Genomic DNA, 23,136 nt, shown 5'->3' with positions numbered 1-23,136 from the left:
TTACTACTCAGAAATCTGAATACTCTTGTAACTCAGATGGGATAGGTACCTTTAACTTTGGTCAAGGTTTGTTGCTGATTTTTTCTCAACACACTTTAATAACTGAGACATGATAATAGTGTCTTGACTCATCCCTCCCACAGTGTGGCCATTACGCATTGTGTGATACCTCTAGTTTACATTATATGTACATTACATGTGGCTTAAAATGTATTTTGGATTCCTTGAAGGGAATTGGCTACACACATTGTAGTCATAGAATGTGACTTTCATGAGAATTGGGGAGATCACTGTCTTTTTGCCTTAGTGTCAGGAAGGGTCATGCTTCTAACAAGCAATTGTTTATTTTCATGGGTATGGCAGTTCTTGTAATTGATCATCGTGCCAGAGATTGCCTATATAACATACCCATTATCCTCTTCCCTGTTATTGGAACCTGATTATGTTTGGAGGTGGTCATACGCCCAGCTAAGATACTATATTTCAAACCTTCTCTTTCAATCATGGACAGTTGGTGGAGAGTATGAGAAGCTATTGAGTGGGAATACTGGAATGCTCTTTAGAAGACTTTCTCTTGGGGATCACCTCCTTGAACAGAATTTGCACATGATACTAACACTCCCACAGCTAACATATCTTGGAAAACCACACACTATGGATGTGGAAGCCGAGATGGAATGAACCCTTGTCTCTCATGTTAGCATAGAGACATCATGCCCCTTCTTTGATGATGGAGACAAATTAACCTCTAATTGAATATGGACACTTTTTCGTCTTGGTTTTTCCATCTATGTAGCCAAATTTTCTAACAGCACAGAGTCCTTTGTCTTCACTGGAATTCTCAGAGTCATATCAGGGGCCTAACTTCTGCAACAATGTAACATTTCATGGTAGATATTTGGTTTACTCATGTACTTATTCACCTGGTTTTGTGTCTGCTTTACTTGGCCACAATATTTCTCTTGTCATATACATTTAAAGTGCTTTGTTTTGTCCTAAATATTGTGTAGGTTCCTTAAAATTACTTTGGAACATGTCATGTGAATGAGTGAATGAGTAAATAAGTGGTGTTTTTCAGATGGCACCGTGTCCTGGACACTCTATCCATCACATCTGCCCTCCCATAAGGGTTCTCTGAGACCTCCTTCTACTCACTCTTGTGCTGATGGGAAAAAAAGATCCACAGAATAGCACAAACGTTACCAAGGTCTATCAGGCACTGGATGGAAAGGGGCACTTTGAACTCACATCTGCATGCCTGCAAGTCAGTATGACTCATGGCAGGGAAGATTTTCTGTACCAGCTATTGGGGTGGAACAACTCCAAAGTGACTTCAGATTTCTCTTTCTACTTAAAGTGGGATTTCAACACCGAATATTCTTATCCAAGAAATTATAAATGAATAATATCCAAGGCAGAATTCATTTCCTTTGAATAAAGTGTCATTAGATAAATGTCTGGATTAGATTTTTATTGCAGTTGTAACAAATTACCATGATGCTGCCTTAAAACAAATACATTTATTTTCTGATAGTTCTGGAAGTCAGAAGTCTGAAATAAGTCCCCCTGGGCTAAAATCACTCTGCAGAGAAGAGTTCACTCTGGAGGTCTGGGGAGAATAGCTTTTCTTGCCTATTGCAGCTTTAGAGCCACCTGTACTCTAGGCTCAAGCCCCCTCCCTTTATCTTCAAAGCCAGCAAAATAGCATCTCGAAATCTCTCTCTGACTCCAAGACTTCCGTCTCCCTCTTCCACAGTTGGAAGACCCTTGTGATCTATTGGACCCAGCTGGATAATCAGAATAACTTTATCCTAGGGTCAGCTGACTAGCAATGTTAATCCCGTTTGCAACCTTAATTCTCCCTTGCCATGACACAAGACATATCCAAAGATTCTGAAGATTAAGATGTGGAAATATTTTGGGGACATTATTCTGCTACTAAAAGTGTTTTTCAGAGGTATATTTGATGTCAGCTCAGAGGCCTACTCTTCGGAGAATCAAACACAGAATTTATTTCAAACTCTAGGGTGAGTACTTAGACTTTTCTCTCCAAACCACACATGAACAGGATCACATGGCTTATTTATTAACAGCACCCCAAAGCTACCAATGATGATATAAACCTTCAAATAAATAAATTCAATATCAAGGTTGAGGTAAAGTGTAAGGAGGTTAGAACTCTGGAAAGCAGGTCAATTCCTGAGAAAGAGGATTAAAAAAAAATGGATTCACTTGACTTCTAATCTGGTCTCCCAGGAACAGAGTATCAGCAGGAAAAGTTTCCTTTCTTTCCAGACCAGGGGAAATGAAGTGCTCTGAGGTGGGAGTAACAGTGGAAACAGGAGCCTAATAGCAGACAGAAAGAGCTGTAAATATCTCCTCTGTTGCAGAACTTCAGCAACTGAAACCTCGAACTGGCCAGGACATGGTTGTTAATTTCGTGTTCCTAAGTGTGGCTGGGGGACCCATGCTTCACTGCTTCCTACTGTCCTGTCTGGGAACAGAGCTTCGGTCTCCAACATCAACCATCCAGGGAGGAATTATGACCTCCACAGGGAGGCATTCCTCTTATAGACCCCAAACAGGTGAGTCTGAGAGGTCAGCAGGTATTTCAGGAAAGGAGCAGAGAGAATGGAAGCTGAAAGCTTTTACCTGAGGTCACATGAGACTAGGTAGACTCACTTAAAATAATTTATGAAATGTGTTCAAAAGAGAAGTGTCTATTGGACTCAGCAATACAGGCATCATTGTTGGCAATACATGATGAGAATGGAAGTCCAGTTGGATGAGACAGAGGAAGGAACGGGGGACCTAATGTGGTTCCAGTGAACTTAGAACATATTCACAGAGTTTTGCAGCTAAAGAGAGCAGGAAATCAGAGTATTTGGTTTGGAGCATGTGTGGTGAACTGTTTAAGATGTGGTAGTTTTTTGTTTTGTTCTGTGAGAATAAAAGTGAATCTATATAAAAAAAAAATAATAAAAATAAATAAATAAATAAAAATCCCCTTCTAAGGGAACCCTCCTACACTGTTGGTGGGAATGCAAGCTGGTGCAGCCACTCTGGAAAACAGTATGGAGGTTCCTCAAAAAGTTGAAGATAGAGCTACCATATGATCCAGCAATTGCACTACTGGGTATTTACCCCAAAGATACAAAAGTAGGGATCCGAAAGGGTACATGCACCCCAATGTTTATAGCAGCAATGCCCACAATAGCCAAACTGTGGAAAGAGCCAAGATGTCCATCGACAGATGAATGGATAAAGAAGATGGGGTATATATATACAATGGAATATTATGCAGCCATCAAAAGGAATGAGATCTTGCCATTTGCAAGGACGTGGATGGAACTGGAGGGTATTATGCTGAGCGAAATAAGTCAAACAGAGAAAGACATGTATCATATGACCTCACTGATATGAGGAATTCTTAATCTCAGGAAACAAACTGAGGGTTGCTGGAGTGGGTGGTGGGGTGGGAGGGATGGGGTGACTGGGTGATAGACACTGGGAAGGGTATGTGCTCTGGTAAGCACTGTGAATTGTGCAAGACTATTGAATCTCAGATCTGTACCTCTGAAACAAATAATGCAATATATGTTAAGAAAAAAAATAAAGAAGAAGAAGAAGGTAGCAGGAGGGGAAGAATGAAGGGGGGGAATCAGAGGGGTAGATGAACCATGAGAGACGATGGACTCTGAAAAACAAATTGAGGGTTCTAGAGGGGAGGGGGGTGGGAGGATGGGTTAGCCTGGTGATGGGTATTAAAGAGGGCACGTTCTGCATGGGTCACTGGGTGTTATGCACAAACAATGAATCATGGAACACTACATCAAAAACTAATGATGTAATGTATGGTGATTAACATAACAATAAAAAATTTTTAAAAATAAAAATCCCCTTCTATTGACGTACATTGTATATTTTCTGTTGTAAATTGCAGGTTTATTCCCTTTGCATATTTTTTCTAGATGGATATTCAATCAGTAAAATATCTTGCCATCATAAAAATACCACTCCATTCTTATTTGTTTCGTGCTTTGTTCATTATTCTGGGCATCAGGGGATGTGAACCGGGGCTGGAATGCTGCCAGAACCAGGGAAGATTTCTGCTCATCACAGTCTCTCAGGGACTCCCTGAGCTTATTAGATCTCCTTTACCCCTTGTGTCCATTTCTTTCTTCTCTGTGTTTTTGGAAACTCTTTTTTATGTTTCTTTAGAAACAGGGCACAAGATGATCATATTTAAATGGAGCCCTGGGTTTCCACGTCCAGTAGAGGCTTACTAACTGGAATTTAAGTACTATTTACACAGCCTTTGGGGTAAAGGTTCTCATATTGACAGCTTGCCTTGTATCATTTCTTTCAAAATTACTGTGGCTGAGGGCAAGAAAAGCATGATAGTAACGCAGTGCCAGGAGGTCATAGTGCACCGTGTGTGTGTATGTGTGTGTGTGTATGTGTGTGTGTGTGTGTGTGTGTGTGTGTGTGTGTGTGTGTTGTGAGGCATGAGCAGTGCTCAGGCCAATGTTACCCAAGTTCATATACTCTAATATGTGACCCTTATACGCCAGAATGTTAACCAACAGATGGAAATAAGGAAGGGATCTATCTCTATTCACAGAATAACTTGGGACACAATTAAGAAAATGAAAAAGTACCACGTAAAGGAAGGACTCTCTGTGTCTTAAGTCCCATCAGTGGCAGGAAACCCACCTTGCTCCTCAACGTTCTCTGCCACCACCTCACATCACTCTCCCTCTTGCTCATTCCCTCACCACACTGACTTCTTATTGAGATTTGCATATCTGAAGTAAGTGCCTTCTGCAGGGCCTTTGCTCTGTTTTCCCTGCAGGGCACACACCTCCCCCAATATCCTCTTGCCTCCTGCTTAGTCTTTCTGGAAGCCTCTGTTAAAATGTCACCTTCTTTGCAGGTCTTCCTGAACTTCTATTAAGATTTAGCACCCTTCTTCAGTTTTCCCTCCCTTCCTACTATATGTTGGCTAACTGAACATAAGAAAAAAAAGATAAAATGCAAGGAAGTGGCTTAAGAAAAAAAAGATTTAGGGGCGCCTGGGTGGCTCAGTCATTAAGCGTCTGCCTTCGGCTCAGGTCATGATCCCAGGGTCCTGGGATCGAGCCCCACATCGGGCTCCCTGCTCAGCAGGGAGTCTGCTTCTCCCTCTCCAACTCCCCCTGCTTGTGTTCCCTGTCTCGCTGTGTCGCTCTCTGTCAAATAAATAAATAAAATCTTTAAAAAAAAAAAAGATTTAGCACCCTCCCCATCCACTCCTTTTTATACCAACTTTTTTTTCTTTCATTACCCCTGTCACCATCTGACATGGTATATGATTTTTTATTTTTTATATATATTCTTTCTCCATCATTGGATTAAATGGACTTTTCTTATTTTTTTCCAAGTTTTTATTTAAATTTCATTGGTTAACATAGAGTGCAAAATTAGTTTCAGGTGTAGAATTTAGTGATTCAACACTTCCATACAACACAGAGTGCTCATTGCCACAAGGGCCCTCCTTCATCCCCATCATTCATTTCACCCATCCCCCACCCACCTCCCTCCAGGAACCCTCACTTTGTTCTCTACAGATAAAAGTCTGTTCCTGGTTTGCCTCTCTTTTCTTCCCCCACTATGTTCATTTGTTTTGTTTCTTAAATTCTGCACATGAATGAAATCATATGGTAAGTGTCTTTCTCTGACTGACTTATTTTGCTTAGCATAATACACTCTAGCTCCATCCAGGTCATTTCAGATGGCAAGATTTCATTCCTGGCTTGATGGTAGTGGTAACCTTGTGGTAGGTAGTGGTTACCTTTGATGGCTTCTTTATCCATTCATCAGTTGGTGGGCACTTGGGCTCTTTCCATAGTTTGGCTATTGTTGATAATGCTGCTATAAACATCAGGTTGCATATACTCCTTCGAATTAGTATTTTTGTAACCTTTGGGTAAATACCTAGTAGTACAACCTACAGAATGGGAGAAGATATTATAAATGACATATCTATAAAGGGTTATCAAAAATCTATAAAGAACTTATTAAACTCAATGCCCAAATAAATAATCCAGTTAAGAAATGGGCAGAAGACATGAATGGACATTTTTCCAAAGAAGACATACAGATGGCTAACAGACACATAAAAGATCCTCACATCACTCATCATCAGGGAAATACAAGTCAAAAGTACAGAGAGATATCACCTCACACCAATCAGAATGGCTATAATTAACAACACAGGAAGCAACAGGTGTTGTTAAGGATGTGGAGAAAGGGTAACCCTCTTGCATTGTTGATGGGAATGCAAACTGGTACAGCCACTCAGGAAAACAGTATGTAAGTCCTCAAAAAGTTAAAAATAGAGCTACCTGATGGCTTAGCAATTGTACTCCTAGGTATTCACCCAAAAGATGTATTGAGTTTTCTATCTCAGAACCCTATGCTCTTTGTCTAGAAGATGTCAGTAATCAACATAAATTCCTCAAATGCAGGAAAGCATTTCCCATTAAAACTGTAATACATGACCTCTTAGGGAAAAGGCTGAATGGACAGGAATTCTTAATCCAAGATGTCAGGTAACTTCCCTTAAATGGGATTAGATCTATACAAATAATGCATATTTCTTTCTTGATTGCAAAATATAAATTTTAGCATGTCACTCTGTTAATAATGCCCATTTGCTACAAATCAAAACTCCAATGAGTTATCATCTCAACCTGTCAGAATGGCTAAAATCAATAACATAAGAAACAACTATTGTTGGCGTGATGTGGAGAAGGGGAACTCTCTTGCCCTGTTAGTAGGAATGCAAACTGGTGTAGTCACTCTGGAAGACAGTATGGAGGTTCCTCAAAAAGTTAAAAATAGAACTACCCTATGATCCTGTAATTGTACTGCTGGGGTATTTACCCAAAGATACAAAAATACAAAATCAAAGAGATAATGTTTACAGGATTATTTTCAATAGCCAAACTGTGGAAACCACCCAAGTGTTCATTGACTGAAGAATGGATAAAAAAGAAGTATTATATTTACACAGTGGAATATTACTCAGGTATAAAAAAGAACAAAATCTTGCCATTTGCAATGACGTGCATAGAACTAGAGTGTATTATGCTAAGTGAAATAAGTCACTCAGAGAAAGATGATTACCTTATGATTTCAGTCGTATGTGGAAAATAAGAAACAAAACAAATAATCATAGGGAAAACAAAAGAGGAAGAGAGGCAAACCAAGACCCAGACTCTTACCTCTAGAGAACAAGCTGCTGCTTACCAGAGGGAGGCAGGTGGGGGGATGGATGAAATAGGTGATGGGGATAAAGGAGGGCACTTGTCGGGACGAGCACTGAGTGTTGTATGGAAGTACTGAATCACTATATTGTCCACCCGAAACTCATATTACTCTGCATGTTAGCTAATTGTAATTTAAATAAAACTAAAAACTTAAAAAAAGTAAAGGGTAACATTAGAAGGAAGGGAAAAATGAAGGGGGTGAAAATCGGAGGGAGAGATGAACCATGAAAGACTATGGGCTCTGAGAAACAAACAGGGTTTTAGAGGGGAGGGGGGAGGGGGGATTGGTTAGCCCGGTGATGGGTATTAAGGAGGGCACGTACTGCATGGAGCACTGGGTGTTATACGAAAACAATGGATCGTGGATCACCACATCAAAAACTAATGATGTATTGTATGGTGACTAACATAACATAATAAAATCTAAAAAATTTCAAAAAAATTTAAAAATTTTAAAGATTTAAAAAAAGTAAAGGGTAATAAATAAATGAAGCTGTTTTGCTTGAAAAATTAATCTTTTTTTCTTTTTTTACTTCCTTCCTCATAGTCAACTCCACCACATAAAAACAGGCAACGGTACACAAATTTCAGACTCTTCTTTTGGGATTTTCGGAGGGACCAGAATTGCAACCCCTTATATTTGGGCTTTTCCTCTCCATGTACCTGATCACTGTGTTTGGAAACTTGCTTCTCATCCTGGCAGTCAGCTCTGATTCCCACCTCCACACCCCCATGTACTTCTTCCTCGCCAATCTATCCTTTGTAGACATCTGTTTTACCTCCACCACCATCCTGAAGATGTTGTGGAACATCCAGACTCAGGACAATGTCATTAACTGCGGAGGTTGCCTCAGTCAGATGTATTTTCTCCTACTCTATGCACAGTTGGATGTCTTTCTCTTGACTGTGATGGCCTATGATGGCTTTGTGGCCATCTGTCACCCCCTGCACTACACAGTCATCGTGAACCCCCAGCTCTGTGAACTGCTGGTTCTGGTGTCCTGGGTCATCAGTGTTCTCAATTCCTTGTTACAGAGCTTAATGGTCTTGCAGCTGACCTTCTGTACAGTCTTGGAAATCCCCCACTTTTTCTGTGAACTCAATCAGGTAGTTGGGCATGCCTGTTCTGACACCTTTCTTAATGACCTGGTGATATACTTTAATACCGTGCTGCTGGCTGGTGCTCCCCTAGCTGGGATCCTTTACTCTTACTCTAAGATAGTTTCCACCATATGTGGAATATCATCAGCTCAGGGCACGTATAAAGCATTTTCCACCTGTGCATCTCACCTCTCAGTTGTCTCCTTATTTTGCTGTGCAATCCTAGGAGTGTACCTTAGCTCTGCTGCTACCCGGAGCTCCCAAGCAAGTGCAGTGGCCTCAGTGATGTACATGGTGGTCATGCCCATGCTGAACCCCTTCATCTACAGCCTGAGGAACAGAGACATAAAGAGGGCTCTGAAAAGAATCGTTGGGGTTCCAGTGATGTAAGAGCCAATACCCTCATGGATGAAGAAGTGTCCATGCTTGCAGGGCTCACAGCCTCAGAACAAAGAACTGCTAGTCTTGATTAGGATTTTGAAGTAAAATCTGCTCCTTCTATTTATATCCTGGAATCTCCATTTGTTTGATTTCAACTTCTCCATTTCTTTATTTCTTTATTTCTTTATTTATTACAATAATTATACTTTTACTTGCATTTTATTTTTTTATTATTACGTTATGTTAATCACCATACATTACATAATTAATTTTGATGTAGTGTTCCATGATTCATTATTTGTGTATAACACCCAGTGCTCCATGCTGAACATGCCCTCTTTAATACCCATCACCAGGCTAACCCATCCCCCCACCCCCCTCCCCTCTAGAACGCTCAGTTTGTTTTTCAGAGTCCATCGTCTCTCATGGTTCATCTACCCCTCCGATTTCCCCCCTTCATTCTTTTAACTCACTTTATTAAGCTTCTACTTCAGTCTGATACACACAGTTTCCCCCTTTTCAATTTCATACATTCTTAATGTTTTCTCCAACCCTGGATCACAAATGCCTGGAAAATTTTGTATCTTACATGGGGCAATTTGGGCTCTTTAAACTAATTTCATTTCAAATTACTTATGACATGCCAAGTAAATTTTACCTAGATTTCCCAAGAGGATAATCATGAGCTATATTCTTCATATGGAAGTAACTTTACTTAGCTACTAAGCCTTTCACATAACTTTATTGTAGAAGAGAATACAAAACCCCAGTTTTCACCTGGAGTCTGTCAGTCTTGTTACATCTTGCTCACCCATTCTTCTCTGGGTCAAATGATAGAAGTAGGAATTCACAACAAAAGAAAGAATCAGAGGCAATGTTCTCTGCCACAAAGCTAATCAATATGGATATAAGTAAGATATCAGAGATGGAATTCAACTAACAATCATAAAGTTAATAGCTGGGTTTGAAAAAAGCATAAATGACATTAGAGAAACTCCGTGCAGAAATTATATCTAATCAGGCCGAACTTAAAAATGCTATAACTGAGATTCAGTCTAAGCAGAAGATCAACTAATAACAAGGGTTTTGAATGACACACTGGATCAGATGGACATCACGGATATATACAGAACATTCAATCCTAAAACAAATGAATACACATTCTTCTCAAGTGCACATGGAACTTTCTCCAGAATAGATCACATATTGGGACACAAATCAAGTCTCAACCTATACCAAAAGATTGAGATTATTACCTGCATATTTTGAGACCAAAATGCTTTGAAACTTGAACTCAATCACAAGAGGAAATTTGGAAGGAACTCAAACACTTGGAGGTTAAAAAGCATCCTGCTAAAGAATGAATGGGTCAGGGCGCCTGGGTGGCTCAGTTGGTTGGGCAGCTGCCTTCGGCTCAGGTCATGATCCTGGAGTCCCTGGACTGAGTCCCGCATCGGCCTCCCTGCTCGGCAGGGAGTCTGCTTCTCCCTCTGGCCCTCCCCTGTCTCATGTGCTCTCTCTCATTCTCTCTCTCTCAAATAAATAAATAAAATCTTAAAAAAAAAAAAGAATGAATAGGTCAACCAGGAAATTAAAGAATTTTAAAAATTCATGGAAAATAACAAGAATGAAAACATATGGGTTCAAAAACTCTGGGATACAGCAAAGGCAGTCCTAACAGGGAAGAATATTGCAATATGAGCCTTTTTCAAAAAATTAGAAAAATCCCAAATACAAAAGCTAACCTTTCACTTAAATGACCTGGACAAAGAACAGCTCATAAAGCCTAAACCAAGCAAGAGAAGAGAAATAATAATGATTAGAGCAGAAATCAATGAAATAAAAACCAGAACAGTAGAACAGATCAAAGAAATTGGAAGCTGGATCTTTGAAAGAATTAATAAGATTGATAAACCTCAGGCCAGACTTATCCAAAAGAAAAGAGAAAGGACCCAAATTAATAAAATCATGAATGAAAGTGGAGAGACCATGGCCAACAACAATGAAATACAGACAATTTTAACAACATATTATGAGCAACTATATACCAACAAATTAGGCAGTCAGGAAGAAATGGATGCATTCCTGGGAAACTTATAAACTACCAAGACTGAAAAAGGAAGAAATAGGCAATCTGAACAGACCAGTAACCAGCAAGGAAATTGAAGCAGTAATCAAATACCTCCCAAAAAACAAGAGCCCAGGGCCAGATGGCATTCCAGGGGTATTCTACCAAACATTTAAAGAAGAAATAATGCCTATTCTACTGAAGCTGTTTCAAAAAATAGAAATGGAAGGAAATCTTCCAAACACGTTCTATAAGGTGAGCATTACCCTGATCCCAAAACCAAACAAAGATCCCATCAAAAAGGAGAATTACAGACCAATATCTCTGATAAACATGGATGCCAAAATACCCACCAAGATCTTAGCCAATAGGATCCAATGGTACAATAAAGGGATTATTCACCATGACCCATTGGGATTTATTTCTGCAATGCAAAGGTGGTTCAACATTCGCAAATCAAACAACGTGATAGAGCACATTAAAAAAGAAGAGACAAGAACAATATGATCCTCTCGATGCAGAAAAAGCATTTGACAAAATACAACATCGTTTCTTGATTAAAACTCTCCAAAGTATGGGGATAAAAGGAACATAACTCTACATCATAAAAGCCAACTATAAAAAGCCCACAGTGAATAGCATTCTCAATGAGGAAAAACTGAGAGATTTTCCTTTAAGGTCAGGAACACAACAGGGATGCCCACTCTCACCACTTTTGTTCAACATAGTATTAGAAGTCCTGGCATCAGCAAGCAGAAAACAAAATGAAATAAAAGTCATTCAAATTGGCAAAGAAGAAGTCAAGCTCTCTCTCTTCGCAGATGACATGATACTTTATGTGGAAAACCCAAAAGATTCCACCCCCAAATTACTAGAACTCATAGAGAAATTCAGCGATGTGGCAGGATACAAAATCAATGCACAGATAACAGTTGCATTTCTCTACATTAACAATGTGACTGAAGAAAGAGAAATTAAGGAATTGATCCGATTTACAATTGCACCAAAAATCATAAGATACCTAGGAAAAATCTAAACAAAAAGGTAAAGGATCTATATTCTAGAAACTACAGAACACTTAGGAAAGAAATTGAGGAAGACAAGAAAAGATGGAAAAACATCCATGCTCATGGATTGGAAGAATAAACATTGTGAAAATGTCTATGCTGCCCAGAACAATCTATACATTCAATGCAATCCCTAGCAAAATAGCATTGACATTTTTCACAGAGTTAGAACAAACAATCCTAAAATTTGTATGGAAAAAGAAAAGACCCTGAATCACCAGAGGAATGTTGAAAAAGAAAACCAAAGTAGTGGAGATCACAGTGCCTGACTTAAAGCTATATTACAAAGCTCTGATAATCAAGACAGCATGGTATTGGCACAAAAACAGACACATGGCTCAATGGGATAGAGGAGGGAGCCCGGATATAGACCCTCATCTCCATGGTCAACTAATCCTCGACAAATCAGGAAAGAATATCCAATGGAGAAAAGACAGTCTCTTCAATAAATGGTGCTGGGAAAATCAGACAGCCACATGCAGAAGAATGAGACTGGATCATTCTCTTACACCACACACAAAGATAATCTCAGAATGAATGAAATACCTCAATGTGAGACAGTAATCCATCAAAATACTAGAGGAGAACATAGGCAGTAACCTCTTTGACCTCAGCCACAGCAAATTCTTTCAAGACATGTCTGTAAAGGCAAGGTAAACAAATGCAAAAATGAACTTTTGGGACTTCATCAAGATAAAAAGCTTTCACACAGCAAAGGAAACAGTCAACAAAACTAAGAGGCAACCCACAGACTGGGAGAAGATATTTGCAAATTGCATTACAGATAAAGGGCTGGTATCCAAGCTCTATAAAGAATTTCTCAAAGTCAATAGTCATAAAACAAAGAATCTAGTCAAGAAATGGGCAGAAAACATGAAGAGACACTTCTCCAAAGAAGACATACAAATGGCCAACAGACACCTGAAAAAATGGTCAACATCACTAGCCATCAAGGAAACACAAAACAAAACCACAATGAGATACCACCTTACACCAGTTAGAATGACTAAAATTAACAAGACAGGAAACAACAGATGTTGGCGAGGATGTGGAGAAAGGGGAACGCTCTTACACTGTTGGTGGGAATGCAAGCTGGTGCAGCCAATCTGGAAAACAGCATCGAGGTTCCTCAAAATGTTAAAAATAGAGCTACCCTATGACCCAGCAATTGCACTACTCGGTATTTACCACAAAGATACAGATGTAGTGAAATGAAGGGGCACGTGTACCCCAATGTTCATAGGAGCTATGTCCACAATAGCCAAACTGTGGAAGGAGCTGAACTGTTCTTCAATAGATTAATGGATAAAGATGTGGTTCATATATACAAGGGAATATTACTCAGCCATCAGAAAGGATGAATACTTACCATTTACATCAACATGGATGGAACTGGAGGTTTTTATGCTAAGTGAAATAAGTCAAGCAGAGAAAGACAATTATCATATGGTTTCACTCACATGTGAAACATAAGAAATAGTGCAGAGGATCATGGGGAAGGGAGGGAAAACTGAATGGGAAGACATCAGAGAGGGAGACAAATCATGAGAGACTCTTGACTCTGGGAAACAAGCTGAGGGTTGCTGGAAGAGAGGTGGGTGGGGGGATGGGGTAACTGGGTGATGGGCATTAAGGAGAGCATGTGATGTGATGAGCACTGGGTGTTATACACAACTGATGAATTACTGAACACTACATCTGAAGCCAAAGATGTAATATATGTTATCTAATTGAATTTAATAAAAAAATTTAAAAAGCATTAATAAATTATTTAAGTAAGTGTGTCACATGTGTATTTTAGCAATGGGGAATTCACTTTTTCCCTTCCATTTCAGCAAAGGAACAGAAGCCCCAAATTGACTTTATTATTATTTTTCTTCCAGTTAAGATTTAATTCCAACACAAAATGCCCTTCTCAAAGGAAGAGAAATGAATTGAGAAACTAAAATTCATTTGCCTCAAAAACAATTTTATTGGATAAATGTCTGTATTAAATTCCTATTTCTGCTGTAACAAATGGCAACACTAGAGTCGTCAAAGAAACAAATTTATGCTCTTACTGTTTTGGAGTTCAGAAGCCTGAAATAAGACTCAGTGAGCTAAATTCAAGATGTCTGCAGTGCCTGGTTCTTTCTGGATGCTCCAGGAGAGAATTTTTTTTTTCCAATTACAGTTTGTAGTGACAACAAGCATTCTTTGGCTCATTGCCCTTTCTCCATCTTCAAAGCCAGTGATGTGGCATCTTCACATCTATCTCTGATTCAACTATTCTTCCTGCCTCTCCCACATTCAGAGGATCATGGTGATTACCGTAGTTCCACCTGCATAATCTTGGCCAATCTTAGTTTAAGGTCAGCTGATAAGCAGTCTTATTCCATTTGCTACCTGAATCTCCCTCTTCCTATAAAAAATAACATAGTCAAAGTTTGTAGGTATTAGAATGTGGATGACTTCAGGAAGTTCTTATTCTGCATACTAGCAAGTCTTTTCCAAAAGTATTTTATTTGATGCCACTCAAGGATCCTTATAAGAAACAAACAGAATTTCTCCCAGCCCATAGAATGACTAGATATACTAGTCATTGAAAATTTTATGCAAACACAATATTTTTTGTGAAGACCTACAACCACCTGCACCTTCCATTATCACAGGACGACAGCCTTGCTACTCAAAGAGTGGTCCACACACCACGATCTGCAGCATCAACATCAATCTGGGGCTTGTTAGAAAGGTCGAACTCCTGGGCCCACCAGCACCTGATAAAGTGGAATCTGCATTTAAGCTAGAATCCTAGGTGATTCCTATGCACTTTGAAGTTGGAGAAGTGCTGGTCTAGAGTGTTTTCCAACATTCTCAATTTGACCTTTGAGGCAGAGTCATTATTTGTGTTGGGAGCTGTCCTGCTCATTGGAAGTATTTACCAGCATCCCTCAGACATTGCCAGATATGCCCAGGGGGAAAGTACCACCTCTGGTTGGGACCACTGGCACAGAGTTTGAAAACTGGGAGCATCCTGATAGAATACAATCAATACCCATCCTTTTCTGCAATGATAACTTTGAGAAGATCACTAAATTCTTCAAGCCTCATGTCTACATGGGGAATGGAGCTCACACTAATGTTTCCTCACAGAATGGACTTTTATAAAAATTAAATCAGACAATTCCTATAAGGTGCTAAATTCAGATTACAATGCATATAATGATCTAAATATATCGCTTAGAATTAACAAACACTTTATAGTGACATTTTAAGTCACAGCCCTGAACCTGTGATAGAAGTATGAAATTCCTAATTGTTTTGGCAAAATTATCATGAAGCCAAGGAATGTAGTGCCCAGGGTTTTATATAAAGGAACAAACTTTTCATCTTTGTTGAAAAAGGGAAAAGTAACTTTCTAGAGATATCAGGGATAGTGTCTCCACCACAAGTCAATTCTTTGAAGAACCCAAGGAACCTAGTCAGGACCAATTCCTCAGTCTTAAACAGGAGAAAATCTTCACTCATGAGTGGGATATGGTGCTAGGAGTTTAGATCTCTGAAAGGCAGAAGTCAGAAAAAGAGTAAGAAAAACTGACTTCACCTGGCTTATCACCCAGTCTCCTTGGAACAAAAATTCAATAGGAAAAATGTCCTTTCTGTCCACACTACTGTCCCACAGGGAAATCATGTGCCTAAAGGTGGGAGGAACAGGAGGGAAATGTGCCTAATGAGCAGAACAAAGCAGCTATAAATACCTCCTTTGCTGCAGTCCCGCAATGCGGGCAACCTTGGGATGAACAAGACCTGGTCGTTTCTTGTGCAGTCCTAAGTCTGGATGGGGCACTGGAGTTTGACCTATTCCTGCTCTCTTGTCTGGGGACAGAGCTTCATCTTCCATCATCTACCAACCAGACAGGTATTTTTATTTCCATGTAGAGACCTTCCTCACAGAGACCCCATCTAGATGAGTTTTACTGCCTGGTAGGGACAGGGCAGAAGAAGGTCAAGAGAATGAAAGTCAAGAGCATTTACCTGAGGTCACCTGAAGACCAATCCAGCCTAGCCCAGAGCTGAGAGTTTGCTTTGGCAGTTTGCTGGATTTATTAAGAAATTTATTAATTATTCATTTATGTATTTATGATGCTAAATATAGAAGTGAATATTGAACTCAGAAATACAAGGTTCAACTTTAACAAGGAAATCATACTAATGGAAACCCAATTAGACAGGGGATGGGAAGCATAAACAGAACATGAGACCAAGGATCTTCGCAATTAAGCAAAGTAGAAAAGTCAAGTATTAGGTGTGGAGGGACATACAGTGAAGTGAGGACATATCTTGTCATTTTTAAGGTGGTATGTAGTAGACTACATTTCTGGACTGATGAGTAAAATCCAGACGATAGAATTCTCACAGTTACATCCTTACAAGGGCAGTATGTGAAACATAAGTATCACAGTACCTCCTTTCTTTTGAGCATTCAAATGAAAATTTTTAAATGGATTATGTGAAAAAGGGTCTGCTAATGAGCTTCCTTTACAATTACCTCATTACCTGTGAGCCTGAATATGTTCTGGGTTAGCTAGCCACTCACTTTCTCTGTTGAAATTGTCTGTGGGAGTCCTTGGTGTTTGCATAGTGGGGTCAGAGTGGTTTTTTTTTTTTCTTTTTACTCTTATGTTAATCCCCATACATTACATCATTAGTTTTAGATGTAGTGTTCCATGATTCATTGTTTGTGCATAACACCCAGGGCTCCATGCAGAATGTGCCCTCCTCAATACCCACCACCAGGCTAAGCCATCCTCCCACCCCCCTCCACTCTAGAACCCTCAGTTTGTTTTTCAGAGTCCATCGTCTCTCATTGTTCGTCTACCCCTCCGATTTCCCCCGCTTCATTCTGCCCCTCCTGCTACCTTCTTCTTCTTCTTCTTCTTCTTTTTTTTTTTCCTTAACATATATTGCATTATTTGTTTCAGGGGTACAGATCTGAGATTTAATAGTATTTCACAATTCACAGCACTCACCATAGCACATACCCTCCCCAGTGTCTATCACCCAGTCACCCCATCCCTCCCAACCCACCACCCACTCCAGCAACCCTCAGTTTGTTTCCTGAGATTAAGAATTCCTCATATCAATGAGATCATATGATACATGTCTTTCCCTGTTTGACTTATTTCGCTCAACATAATACCCTCCAGTTCCATCCACGTCGTTGCAAATGGCAAGATCTCATTCCTTTTGATGGCTGCATAATATTCCATTGTATATATATACCACCTCTTCTTTATCCATTCATCTGTCGATGGACATCTTGGCTCTTTCCACAGTTTGGCTATTGTGGACATTGCTGCTATAAACATCGGGGTGCACGTACCCTTTCGGATCCCTACTTTTGTATCTTTGGGGTAAATACCCAGTAGTGCAATTGCTGGATCATATGGTAGCTCTATTTTCAACTTTTTGAGGAACCTCCATACTGTTTTCCAGAGTGGCTGCACCAGCTTGCATTCCCACCAACAGTGTAGGAGGGTTCCCCTCTCTTCGCATCCCCGCCAACATCTGTCATTTCCTGACTTGTTAATTTTAGCCATTCTGACTGGTGTGAGGTGGTATCTCATTGAGGTTTTGATTTGGATTTCCCTGATGCCGAGTGATATTGAGCACTTTTTCATGTGTCTGTTGGCCATTTGGATGTCTTCTTTGGAAAAATGTCTGTTCATGTCTTATGCCCATTTCTTGACTGGATCATTTGTTCTTTCGGTGTTGAGTTTGATGAGTTCTTTATAGATTTTGGATACCAGTCCTTTATCTGATATGTCATTTGCAAATATCTTCTCCCATTCTGTCGGTTGTCCTTTGGTTTTGTTGACTGTTTCCTTTGCTGTGCAAAAGCTTTTTATCTTGATGAAGTCCCAATAGTTCATTTTTGCCCTTGCTTCCCTTGCCTTTGGCGATGTTTCTAGGAAGAAGTTGCTGCGGCTGAGGTCAAAGAGGTTGCTGCCTGTGTTCTCCTTTAGGATTTTGATGGACTCCTGTCTCACATTGAGGTCTTTCAACCATTTGGAGTCTATTTTTGTATGTGGTGTAAGGAAATGGTCCAGTTTCATTCTTCTGCCTGTGGCTGTCCAATTTTCCCAACACCATTTGTTGAAGAGACTGTCTTTTTCCATTCGACATTCTTTCCTGCTTTGTCAAAGATGAGTTGACCATAGAGTTGAGGGTCCATTTCTGGGCTCTCTATTCTGTTCCATTGATCTATGTGTCTGTTTTTGTGCCAGTACCATACTGTCTTGAAGATGACAGCTTTGTAATAGAGCTGGAAGTCCGGAATTGTGATGCCGCCAGCTTTGCTTTTCTTTTTCAACATTCCTCTGGCTATTCGGGGTCTTTTCTGGTTCCATACAAATTTTAGGATGATTTGTTCCATTTCTTTGAAAAAAGTGGATGGTATTTTGATGGGGATTGCATTGAATGTGTAGATGGCTCTAGGTAGCATTGACATCTTCACAATATTTGTTCTTCCAATCCATGAGCATGGAACGTTTTTCCATTTCTTTGTGTCTTCCTCAATTTCTTTCATGAGTATTTTATAGTTTTCTGAGTACAGATCCTTTGTCTCTTTGGTTAGATTTATGCCTAGGTATCTTATGGTTTTGGGTGCAATTGTAAATGGGATCGACTCCTTAATTGCTCTTTCTTCTGTCTTGTTGTTGGTGTATAGGAATGCCACTGATTTCTGTGCATTGATTTTATATCCTGACACTTTACTGAATTCCTGTATGAGTTCTAGCAGTTTTGGGGTGGAGTCTTTGGGGTTTTCCATATAAAGTATCATATCATCTGCAAAGAGTGAGAGTTTGACTTCTCCTTTCCGATTTGGATGCCTTTGATTTCTTTTTGTTGTCTGATTGCTGTGGCTAGGACTTCCAATACTATGTTGAATAGCAGTGGTGATAGTGGACATCCCTGCCATGTTCCTGACCTTAGGGGGAAAGCTCTCAGTTTTTCCCCATTGAGAATGATATTCGCTGTAGGTTTTTCATAGATGGCTTTTATGATATTGAGGTCTGTACCCTCTATGCCTATACTCTGAAGAGTTTTGATCAAGAAAGGATGCTGTACTTTGTCAAAAGCTTTTTCTGCATCTATTGAGAGGATCATGTGATTCTTGTTCTTTCTTTTGTTAATGTATTGTATCACATTGATTGATTTGCAGATGTTGAACGAACCTTGCAGCCCAGGGATAAATCCCACTTGGTCATGGTGAATAATCCTTTTAATGTACTGTTGGATCCTATTGGCTAGTATTTTGGTGAGAATTTTTGCATCCATGTTCATCAGGGATATTGGTCTGTAATTCTCCTTTTTGATGGGGTTTTTGTCTGGTTTTGGGATCAAGGTAATGCTGGCCTCATAAAATGAGTTTGGAAGTTTTCCTTCCATTTCTATTTTTTGGAACAGTTTCAGAAGAATAGGTATTAATTCTTCTTGAAATGTTTGGTAGAATTCCCCTGGGAAGCCATCTGGCCCTGGGCTTTTGTTTGTTGGGAGATTTTTGATGACTGCTTCAATTTCCTTAGTGGTTATAGGTCTGTTCAGGTTTTCTATTTCATCCTGGTTCCGTTTTGGTAGTTGATACATCTCTAGGAATGCATCCATTTCTTCCAGGTTATCTAATTTGCTGGCATAGAGTTGCTCATAATATGTTCTTATAATTGTTTGTATTTCTTTGGTGTTGGTTGTGATCTCTCCTCTTTCATTCATGATTTTGTTGATTTGGGTCATTTCTCTTTTCTTTTGGATACGTCTGGCCAGGGGTTTATCAATCTTGTTAATTCTTTCAAAGAACCAGCTCCTAGTTTCGTTGATCTGTTCTACTGTTCTTTTAGTTTCTATTTCATTGATTTCTGCTCTGATCTTTATTATTTCTCTTCTCCTGCTGGGTTTAGGCTTTATTTGCTGTTCTTTCTCCAGCTCCTTTAGGTGTAGGGTTAGGTTGTGTACTTGAGACCTTTCTTGTTTCTTGAGAAAGGCTTGTATTGCTATATACTTTCCTCTTAGGACTGCCTTTCCTGCATCCCAAAGATTTTGAACAGTTGTGTTTTCATTTTCATTGGTTTCCATGTATTTTTTTAATTCTTCTTTAATTTCCTGGTTGACCCATTCATTCTTCAGTAGGATGCTCTTTAGCCTCCATGTATTTGAGTTCTTTCTGACTTTCCTCTTGTGATTGAATTCTAGTTTCAAAGCATTGTGGTCTGAAAATAGGCAGGGAATGATTCCAATCTTTTGGTACCGGTTGAGACCTGATTTATGACCTAGGATGTGATCTATTCTGGAGAATGTTCCATGGGGACTAGAGAAGAATGTTTATTCCGTTGCTTTGGGATGGAATGTTTTGAATATGTCTGTGAAGTCCGTCTGGTACAGTGTGTCATTTAAAGTCTTTATTTCCTTGTTGATCTTTTGCTTAGACGATCTGTCCATTTCAGTGAGGGGGGTGTTAAAGTCCCCCACTATTATTGTATTGTTGTCGATGTGTTTCTTTGCTTTTGTTATTAATTGCCTTATATAATTGGCTGCTCCCATGTTAGGGGCATAGATATTTACAATTGTTAGATCTTCTTGTTGGATAGACCCTTTAAGTAGGATATAATGTCCTTCCTCATCTCTTATTACAGTCTTTGGTTTAAAATCTAATTTGTCTGATATAAGGATTGCCACCCCAGCTTTCTTTTGGTGTCCATTAGCATGGTAAATGGTTTTCCACCCCCTCACTTTCCATCTGGGGGTGTCTTTGGTTCTAAAATGAGTCTCTTGCAGACAGCATATCGATGGGTCTTGTTTTTTAATCCAGTCTGATAGCCTGTGTCTTTTGATTGGGGCATTGAGCCCATTTACATTCAGGGTAACTATTGAAAGATAGGAATTTAGTGCCATTGTGTTGCCTGTGAGGTGACTGTTACCGTATATTGTCTGTGTTCCTTTCTGGTCTATGTTGCTTTTAGGCTCTCTCTTTGCTTAGAGGACCCCTTTCAAGATTTCTTGTAGGGCTGGTTTTGTGTTTGCAAATTCCTTTAGTTTTTGTTTGTCCTGGAAGCTTTTTATCTCTCCTTCAATTTTCAATGACAGCCTAGCTGGATAGAGTATTCTTGGCTGCATATTTTTCTCATTTAGTGCTCTGAATATATCCTGCCAGTCCTTTCTGGCCTGCCAGGTCTCTGTGGATAGGTCTGTTGCCTATCTAATGTTTCTACCTTTTTAGGTTACATTTCTCTTCTCCCGAGCTGCTTTCAGGATTTTCTCTTTGTCTCTGAGACTCGTAAGTTTTACTATTAGATGTCGGGGTGTTGACCTATTTTTATTGATTTTGAGAGGGGTTCTCTGTGCCTCCTGGATTTTCATGCCTGTTTCCTTCCCCAAATTAGGGAAGTTCTCTGCTATAATTTGCTCCATTATACCTTCTGCCCCTCTCTCTCTTTCTTCTTCTTCTGGGATCCCAATTATTGGGGTCAGAGTGGTTTTATTCCTGTTTTTTATTATGTTCTTTCAAACAAAGTATTGCTGTTTATTTCACCAATTAGCTACCTGCCATTTCACTTTTTTATGTATGTGTAGATGTATTCGTGCAGAATGTGTGAGTATTGAAATTTTGTGTGTTAAAGTCTGTAAGTTAATCATAATATATTCCCTCCACTGCTTTTTCTAGGTTTTTTGTGTGTGTGTGTGCATGTGTGAAAGAATTAATGTTACCTTGATATTCTTCACTTTTGAATGCCTGCTTTCCAAAAAATGAAAGTGAATTTCCTTCTGCATACTCTTTGTTCACAAATCACCCTTTATACATATTTCCAACTAGTGTTCAAGTCACTGTCGTCCTTATTGTTCCTTTTGGCCTTTATTATTGGATCTTTATTTCTAAAATAGAAATGTTATCACATGGAAGGCATTCTTCTTTATGTTTGAGCACAAATCACCTTTACCTTCCATAAACAATCTTGCCCCATATATCTTTATGAGCCACTCTGATTAACCTAAGTGCATTTTCACTGTTCTTCTTCCAAAAGTCTTCATTTCTTTTAAAACTATCCTGTGTTATGCACACTTATGTATTCACATGCTTTCAGTTTGAATGTATAAAAAGACACCTATGCATATCATAAGTACTATTTATGTTCCGGTGCAATCTTTTTTTTCTAGCTTTCCTCCCCCAGTCCTTCTGACTCAGGAATACCTTATACCTGTCCCTCGTCAATCAGTGTAATGCTGACTCATTACTTCAATGCCTGCGTGACATTTCATGGTGTGGCTGTACCATTTACACTTTGGATATTCTTTCATATTTTTTCTCCTTAAATTATGATTATATTAATGCTATAAAATATTTTTAAATAGTTAAAACTATGTTTCATAACTGAAGCTGATTCTGTCCTCCAGGGAACATTAAGCAATGTTCAAAGATATTTTGGGCTGTCACACTGGGTAGGGGTGCCTGGGAAGCCAGGGACGCTCTAAATACCCTACAATGCACAGGACAAAGCCCACCATAGAGAAGGATCTGGCCCAGAATGTCTGTAGTGCAGAGACTGAGAAACCCTGAGTTAAAGCATATCTGTATTTTTTTTAATTTTTATGTAATCTCTACACCCAATATGGGGCTTGAACTCATACCCCAAGCTCAAAAGTCACATGCTCTAACAACTGAGGCAGCCAGGCTCCCAGCCTCCCCAATACATTGTAACATTTCACAATTCTGGCAGCAAAGTTAGAAAGTACTCCTTCATTACTCGTTTAAGAATTCCAACCCAACCAATGCAACAGCCCTAGAGTGTTTTCTCAGGGTGATGGGTGTGAAAGAGATTTCTAGAGTGTTTAAACTATTAGGTATTAAGGAGGGCACGTACCGCATGGAGCACTGGGTGCTATTTGAAAACAATGGATCGTGGATCACTACATCAAAAACTAATGATGTATTGTATGGTGACTAATATAACATAATAAAATTAAATTAAATTTAAAAAATTAAAAAATAATCTATTAGTGTTCTCAAGCAAAGATTCCTATATTTGATCATCAGATTCATTTGTCTATTATTATTATGTGTCCACATATTATATGCCTATTTATCTATAATTATTAGCATTTCAAATAATTGTTGTATTGATTTTAAATATTTTTGACCATAAAATATTTTCACATTTTATTTAGTTAAATATAT

General features: G+C 39.2%; 1 protein-coding gene across 1 annotated transcript; it reads left to right on the top strand.

Annotated features, from left to right (window-relative positions):
• The first annotated feature begins 1,183 nt into the window (after positions 1–1,183).
• Positions 1,184–8,804, top strand: LOC110574526 (olfactory receptor 7A17-like). Its single transcript, XM_021683218.1, has 2 exons — positions 1,184–1,207; positions 7,905–8,804. Exon 2 carries the CDS (start codon positions 7,971–7,973, stop codon positions 8,802–8,804), a length of 834 nt encoding a protein of 277 aa, XP_021538893.1. The 5' UTR covers positions 1,184–1,207; positions 7,905–7,970.
• Positions 8,805–23,136: the final 14,332 nt, after the last annotated feature.

This window comes from Neomonachus schauinslandi, chromosome 1, assembly GCF_002201575.2.
Source record: "Neomonachus schauinslandi chromosome 1, ASM220157v2, whole genome shotgun sequence".
Lineage (NCBI taxonomy): Eukaryota > Metazoa > Chordata > Mammalia > Carnivora > Phocidae > Neomonachus > Neomonachus schauinslandi.
The sequence above is the reverse complement of the archived record's forward strand: the minus strand, read 5'-3'. Positions and strand labels throughout refer to the sequence as shown.